General features: G+C 40.6%; 1 protein-coding gene across 1 annotated transcript in view; it reads left to right on the top strand.

Moving 5' to 3' along the window:
- Positions 1–4681: 4681 nt before the first annotated feature.
- Positions 4682–8507, top strand: part of LOC117517037 (pterin-4-alpha-carbinolamine dehydratase 2-like) — a 67036-nt gene continuing 63210 nt past the window's right edge. The window contains exon 1 of the mRNA XM_034177949.1: positions 4682–4860. Coding sequence (XP_034033840.1) covers positions 4750–4860 — 111 coding nt within the window. The 5' untranslated portion in view covers positions 4682–4749. The remainder of the gene's footprint in view (positions 4861–8507) is intronic.

Below are 8507 nucleotides of genomic sequence, written 5' to 3'. Positions count from 1 at the left end.
TCTAGGCTCCTTGCTTGGTGAGACATTTAAAAAAAAAAAACTTATTTTCTTTTTTGGACCATGTTTTGCTTAACCCTGAGTTTAGACATCTGTCTACACTACACCCCAATCTAAACATATGTTATAAATCATCTAGACTACTTAATTGTTCAGATCATATTTTCCTTGAGCTTTGATCAAACTACTCTAAAATCAAATCACTTCTAGCTATTGATCCAAGTAATATTCCCTCCAAAATTGATTCAACCACTTTTTTCTTAAAGATATGTATGTGTGATGATGGAAATGAATGGTTGTGTGATTTGAATTTGGTGGCATGGGTATTCTACAAGCAGATTTCTGTGATTGCCCCCCCCCCCCCCCCCCCCCCCCCCCCGGCCAACAGAAGCGATTTAGTGCCCTTGTCTCATTTTTATTTTTTACACACATGCAAGGCTTGTGCGAGTTAAAAATGATCCTGAAGTATGTATTACAGGTTTTTATGACTAATTTATGGAATCCTGGCCTTCTAACAGTTCCATTTCATTGATTGTAAATGAAATAAAAGAGAAAATGTGTGACCTTTTCTTCAAAAACCCCAATCCTTTTAACCTTTTATTGTAAAATTGTTGTGGGTGAAGCATAGGCCTACTCTGTACTATTGAAATAAAGTTATTTATGTATCTAGAATTAAACAAGAACAAAGTCAGTGCATGGCTCTGTTATGTAACTCATGCCCAAGTTGAAAAAGGCCCATTCATGTTCCAATGCGTTTTTTTTCTACAATGGTGTACGCTCGTGTTGTTATTAATCAGTGTCGCTGAGTTCACCAGAATCAACATTCTGTACAGTTGATCCATTTGCACAGTCTTAGCAAGCACATGACTCTATGCAGGGTAGACCAGCTGCCAGACAGGTGCATTTCTGCACCACCTTTCAGTCTTTATCATTGCAGTAGAGATGAGTGATGTCTCTGACTTCAGTTGGACCACAGTCTTTTTCATGGAGTTTGTGCTCCAGTGCCCCATTCTCTCCTCTGGTCCATCCATGGCCTACAGGATCTGCCAAGTCTGGCTTAGCTACATGTCTTTGGAGCCAGATTGTGGCCTGGTACAGTGCCCTGAGGACATGCTGCTTGAATGCATCTTCTGTTGGTGGCAGTAAGGCTGCTGCTTTGTCAGTTGTTGAAGCCAGTGAATACTTTATTTCATCAAGTGTGCTGCAGTCTTTGTTCTGTCGAACATACAGCAACAGCACAAGCCGTTGGGCAGTATTCAGTGCTACGCTCAGTGAGGATGATGCACCAAACTCAGACAGCTGATGAACAGTCAAAATTAGCCATATGCAACTACTCTGCTATCAAGCTCTCCAGCGATTGTGTGAAGTAGGATGTATCTTTCTCAAGTGACAATCTTCCCAGAGTGGCCACCATGCATGTAGACTTCATCAGCCAGAAGACCTCTACCAAAGTAATATAGCAGAAGCACCAGGACATCTGTATCATCATCACAGTGCACAGTGACTGTTGTGATTTCTTGCTGGGTCAGTGGCATGTAGGATAATTCTTGTATCTGCTTCCTCTTGTGTTGAAAACAGATGTGGTACTATTGTCACCTCAGACTTCGTGATAGACATGAGTCTCACCATTGGCAAATCCAAGTATGTATGATGGCTTTGTTCTGTTTCAGATGAGTTGTTGCGCTGGGAACAATTGACTCACACACAAAAGCAGGAAGGGTAGCCTTATTTGCTGATTCCTTCAGGAAGAGTCGGTAGTTTGAAACCTCGCGGACACCAGTAATTTGATGACTCTCCAGCGCCCCTGCGTTGATGCTCCATCTACTTAGGAGTCGTCTTTGTCATACCTGTCAAAGACAACTGTAACAACATCCATTCCCAGGTCTTCCTTCTCAAGCAATTTCAAGATCTTCTTTAGAACTTCTTGTGACAGATCATCAAATGTCTTGAAGAATGATTCATTCAGTGCCTGCATCAGGGCCATTCCATCAATGACATAACCAGTTCTGACATCTTGGTTGGAAACCTTTGGTAGGACAGGAACTTCAGCACAGACTGACTCTAGTTTCTTTGCCAGGTCTAACGTGTTCCTTTTTTGCATTGTACCATCATCATTGAAGATTGCTGGCAGTACAGAAGCTCATTGTTCCAGAACTTGAGTAACTCAGCTGGAGCATGAGTTACGTAACAGAGCCATGCAGTAATGTCATTTTAATTCTCTTTAGATTTTTAACACAGAGGATGCTTAAAGTTAAGACTGCACACACTATTTTCATGTTTTCTTTTTCTGTTTTTCTTTCAGACACTCTAGATACATAAATAATTTTATTTCATTATGTTTCACCCACAACAATGATTTAACAATAAAAGGTTAAAAGGATTGGGGTTTTTTGAAGAAAAGGTCACACATTTTTTCTTTTACTTCATTTCCAATCAGTCAAATTCTGTTAGAAGGCCAGGATTGCATGAATTAGTCATAGAAACCTAAAATACATACTTCTGGATCATTTTTAACTCACACAAGCCTTGCCAGTTTGTAAAAATAAAAATGAGAAAAGGGCGCTAAATCGCCTCTGTCGGTCGGGGGGGTTCATCATAAAAATCTGCTTGTAGAATGCCCTTGACACCAAATTCAAATCACACAACCATCCATTTCCATCATTACACATATATATCTTCAAGAAAAACGTAGTTGTACTTTGTTCTATGGTGGGGAGGGGTTACTCCTTAAATAAGCCCTTTTTCAGGATTGGCCGGTACACTATCTTGGTTATTGCGATATACAACAAAATGACATGCCCACCAAGTTTGAGCCATCTAGGCTTCTTGGTTGTATATATTTTAAAAACCTTATTTTTTTGGACCATGTTTTCCTTGATCTTGACCTTTGACTAAAGTACTCCAACATCTAATCACCTCTACAACCCCTGGCAAAAATTATGGAATCACCGGCCTCAGAGGATGTTCATTCAGTTGTTTAATTTTGTAGAAAAAAAGCAGATCACAGACATGACACAAAACTAAAGTCATTTCAAATGGCAACTTTCTGGCTTTAAGAAACACTATAAGAAATCAAGAAAAAAAAGATTGTGGCAGTCAGTAACGGTTACTTTTTTAGACCAAGCAGAGGAAAAAAATATGGAATCACTCAATTCTGAGGAAAAAAAATATGGAATCATCCCCAAAACTAACACCTGCATCAAATCAGATCTGCTCATTGACATTGACCCTATGTGTCTTTTTGCAAGGAATGTTTTTGCAGTTTTTGCTCTATGGCAAGATGCATTATCATCTTGAAAAATGATTTCATCATCCTCAAACATCCTTTCAATTGTCCAAAATATCAACATAAACTTGTGCATTTATTGATGATGTAATGACAGCCATCTCCCCAGTGCCTTTACCTGACATGCAGCCCCATATCATCAATGACTGTGGAAATTTACATGTTCTCTTCAGGCAGTCATCTTTATAAATCTCATTGGAAAGGCACCAAACAGAAGTTCCAGCATCACTTTTCCCAATGCAGATTCGAGATTCATCACTGAATATGACTTTCATCCAGTCATCCACAGTCCACAATTGCTTTTCCTTAGCCCATTGTAACCTTGTTTTTTTCTGTTTAGGTGTTAATGATGCCTTTCGTTTAGCTTTTCTGTATGTAAATCCCATTTCCTTTAGGCGGTTTCTTACAGTTGGGTCACAGACGTTGACTCCAGTTTCCTCCCATTCGTTCCTCATTTGTTTTGTTGTACATTTTTTGATTTTTGAGACATATTGCTTTAAGTTTTCTGTCTTGACGCTTTGATGTCTTCCTTGGTCTACCAGTATGTTTGCCTTTAACAACCTTCCCATGTTGTTTGTATTTGGTCCAGAGTTTAGACACAGCTGACTGTGAACAACCAACATCTTTTGCAACATTGCGTGATGATTTACGCTCTTTTAAGAGTTTGATAATCCTCTCCTTTGTTTCAATTGACATCTCTCGTGTTGGAGCCATGATTCATGTCAGTCCACTTGGTGCAACAGCTCTCCAAGGTGTGTTCACTCCTTTTTAGATGCAGACTAACGAGCAGATCTGATATGATGCAGGTGTTAGTTTTGGGGATGAAAATTTACAGGGTGATTCCATAATTTTTTCCTCAGAATTGAGTGATTCCATATTTTTTTCCTCTGCTTGGTCTAAAAAAGTAACCGTTACTGACTGCCACAATCTTTTTTTCTTGATTTCTTATAGTGTTTCTTAAAGCCAGAAAGTTGCCATTTGAAATGACTTTAGTTTTGTGTCATGTCTGTGATCTGCTTTTTTTTCTACAAAATTAAACAACTGAATGAACATCCTCCGAGGCCGGTGATTCCATAATTTTTGCCAGGGGTTGTAGATATCTATCCAATTACTATTCCCACCAAGTTTGAAGGAAATCTGTCCAGCTGTTTTTAATTTGCCTTATATTCTCACACTCGCCTTTTGGTCGCCACTCAGGATAATAAATAAATAAATGAAACCCAGACACTTGAAGCACTGTTTTACAATTTTTGAAACCCTTTGCAACACCCATGTTTTAAAACGTTGTTCTCTGGGGTCGTATGAAAAAGAAGACATGCTGAACACTGACACCTGCTGGACGGCTCACGAACGTGTCAGCTCCACATCAGCGGGTGGCGGTAGTGCGCCGCGTGCCGTCAGAGCTCCAGGAGAAGAAGAAGAATTGTGTTCAGAGAGCGGCAGTAAGCGCAGAGTGGCGCTCGGTCATGTTAATGTTTATCCGCTCATGGCCGAGCGGCTGCCGTGTGCTCGGCCTCAACAGTCGGTCTCTGCTCCACACTATCACCACAAACTACAACAATAACTCCTCTAACATGGTGAGTGAAGCGCTCACAGTAGCAACACTACAAACTCTTCAGTAATCTCACTTTAATGTCGGCATGTTTAGGCTGCGTGTGTCTAAAGTAGGCTGCCAACTCCTGTGTTTGTCTTGTCCCAGAGGCGGATGCAGAATTTGTTGATTCAGTGTTGGGGGTGTTGACTCTTTCATGAGATATTTGAAATTATATCATGTACAGTACTGTACAAGTGTTTTAGGCAGATTTAAAGTGGATATGACACTTAAACACAACATAGTCTTATTACATGTAACAAAGGTTATATAATTCGGTCAACCTAAGCATTTTGGGAAAATGGACACGATTCTCCCGTTATATATAACATCTGAACGTCCTACCACTGAAAAATGTGTACGCCCCATGACCAGCTTCCCGCTCAGCACCAGCCTAAAATACATCACTACGTGTAGACCATATCGGCTTGCGCGCCTGGTGGCCATTGTTTACACTTTTTTTAGTGGCAGAAACTTTGATTAAACACAGCTCTCAGGGACTTGTTTGTCGATATGCCTGACCAGTGTGTCGCAGCATATTGCACAAACACAATCGAAAGCTGCGGTGTTGTGTGATGCATGAAATGTCTGGCTGCCGCTCGCTCTACTCGCACACACGCATTTGCTCCCGACAGCAGACACTTTCCTCTACCGTCTCCATGTTCTCGCACCGCTCACAGGAACACATAAAATGTCAACCCCAAATATGTTCACAATAATCTTGAAATGGTCACGGAACTTACATAGTAAACACGGCGGCGGCATGTAAACACGACTGCGGCATGTTCAGTGTTGTTTTCGGTGATCTTTTTCGAAACGTTCGCCATTATTTCCTATTCTTTCATGAAAATAACGTAACTAAACACGGATGAATGTAATGCCAGGCACTCGAAAACGGCAAAAACCCGAAGGTAATGACGGTGGTCCACAAGTAGTAGCTACACTATCACGGCTCCGGAACAATAACAAAGGTGGTAAACAGACGCTCGAATCGAAAATGCTATAATTATAGTGTTATAAACAGCAGCAACAAAAATCAAAGCCTCCCTTACCATTCCATATTCTGCAGCCTTTCAAAATCCATCGGAATTGGCACGTCTCTTGCCTCTGCTTCAGCTCCGCCATAAGCACGTCGGCATTATTTTCGCTGCCAGAATGCTCCTGGTTTGAATGTTCGTCTGAAAGATACGGCTCCAATCTGTAGGGTCTAATCAAGGCTGCGACATCTTCAGGATCCGAGTCAGAAATATTCCACACTTGAAGAGGAGTCAGAAAAGTTCTTGATCTCGTCACTGTCCATGCTGAGGTCTATCTGTTCCTGTTGTCAATCGAACAGACAGACGGGACTCTACACGCTGTGACATCACGGCATCACGTGACCGCTGATGGAACGCTGCCAGTGCGCTTTCCAAGAAACACACTTTTGAGAAACTGTACAAACTTTATTTCTCAGTGATAATAATTAAAACCACTTTCAACTTACTATACTGTATGTATATTTTGATATTTATCAGTTTTACCTAATTTTTTAGGTGTCATATCCACTTTAATGCATCATAAAATTATAAAAAATATGAAAACCTCAAATGTTCATAAATAAATGAAATGTGTAATGAATTTGAACTTTTACGACAATGAATATGAAAATTGGGTTCAATTTGTGTGATTTATCGGAATATAAGTCATACCAGAGTCAAGTCACAGGACCCCAAAAACTATTTTAAGAAAAACGTGACTTAAAGTAGGGCAGCACAGTGGTTTAGTGGTTAGCACTGTTGCCTCACAGTGAGAAGGTCATAGTAAGTAAGTAAGCAATGTTTATTTATATAGCACCTTTCACAGACAAGGAAAGTCACAAGGTGCTTCACAAAAAACACACACAGATAAAAATACTGAGAATAAAAGACAATGTACATCACAATAAAATAACTCTAAGACACACACAGGGTTTGATTCCCTTCTGTGGCTTTTCTGGGTGGAGTTTGCATGTTCTGCCCGTGTTTGTGTGGGTTTCCTCCAAGTGCTCTGGCTTCCTCCCACATCCAAAGTCAGGTTAGGTGGATTGAAACTTTAAATTGTCCATAGGTGTGCGCGTTGGAGTGAATGTGTTTGTTTGTCTATGTGTGGCCCTGCGACAGACTGACGTCCTGTGCAGGGTGTACTCCGCCTCATGCTCCGTGACTGCTGGGATAGGCTCCAGCTCCCTGCGAACCTAAGCAGTTGAAGATGAGTGTGAGTGAGTGTGTTATGCAGTTGTTTTAATATTGCATAATTTTTAGCATTTGCAGCTATGTTTGTGTGATGTTCTACTGGCCAGCACACTTACAAAGAAGAAGAGCTTTATTGTCATTGTACATATATTCATACATACAATGAAATTTATGTTATGAGAGAAAATAGAGAATCAGAAGAAAAATGAATGTAACTGCTGACATGTAAGAAAATAATGTTACTGTTTATGATGTTTATATGATGCTTTGTGACTTGACGAGGAGACTACTGGGGTTGGAAGTGAGGATATAAATGGATTTCTTTTTTTTGCTATAAGGAGCAGAGAATACAAGATTTATCTTCTTTCTGTTCCTTTTTGTTAATGAAAAATGTTTATGTAAGATGGTAATGAATGAAATAACATGAACAAATAAATAAAAAATGTATATATGCACAACGGCAATAATTCAAAGAAATTATGAATTATGAATAATTACTACAAATAACATTATTATTATTATTATGAACTAAAAAATATAGCTCACACATTCACTTTTGTTGCAACGCTTTTGCATTGACATGGCAAAAAAAAAAGATTGGGGGAGGGATTGGGATCATATGCTACTTTTATTATAACTCTTGGATGCCTAAAATGTTTGCACAGTACTGTACATTTAAGATATTTTATATCTATGTGCAAATGTCTCCCCCCCCACCCCCAAAAAATGCAACGAGCATAAAATTTCAAACAGATCATAAGAGCTCACTTGGTAGATGGCTTGTCTTGTTGACAAACTGGGGGTCCTTTAGTTTTCGGAGTGAGCTTTGGGAACTTTCCTGCCTTGTTCACTGGTTTGCTTCCCACCTGGGGTCTTTCTATGTGGAGTTTGCATGTTCTCCCCGTGTTTGCGTGGGTTCCCTCCAGGTGCCCCGGCTTCCTCCCGCATCCAAATACATGCAGGTTAGGTGAATTGGTAACTTTAAATTGGTCGTAGGTGGGGGGTTCCAATATGGCAGCGTGAGGTAAAGTCGGACCGGAGAGTGGCGGTGCTTAATTTTATGACTCCTGCACTTACAATCCACTGAGACGCGGCAAGACCGGCATTTTTTCCACTGCTTAACCCACGATGAGCATCAATAGCTATTTTTTCAGACCGTCTGAGAGCTGGCAACGTAATAAAAGTCCTGCAACTGACATTGCAAACGCTCCCGACAGCGAAGCTAACGCAGATGATACCATGCTAGCTAGTGGTAGCGGAGCAATGAACCCGGCTTTCCAAGAGGTAATCCGCATTGTAACATCAAACCTCACGAAGGTTTTTGAAGACATGCTCGAGCCAATTTCCCAGTTCCTGCAGTCACAACAGGAGCATCTACGGAGCCACGAAACGCGAATCACCGAGGCCGAGACACGGATATCAG

The sequence above is a fragment of the Thalassophryne amazonica genome, chromosome 9 (assembly GCF_902500255.1).
Source record: "Thalassophryne amazonica chromosome 9, fThaAma1.1, whole genome shotgun sequence".
In the NCBI taxonomy this organism is placed as follows: Eukaryota; Metazoa; Chordata; class Actinopteri; order Batrachoidiformes; family Batrachoididae; genus Thalassophryne; species Thalassophryne amazonica.
The sequence above is the reverse complement of the archived record's forward strand: the minus strand, read 5'-3'. Positions and strand labels throughout refer to the sequence as shown.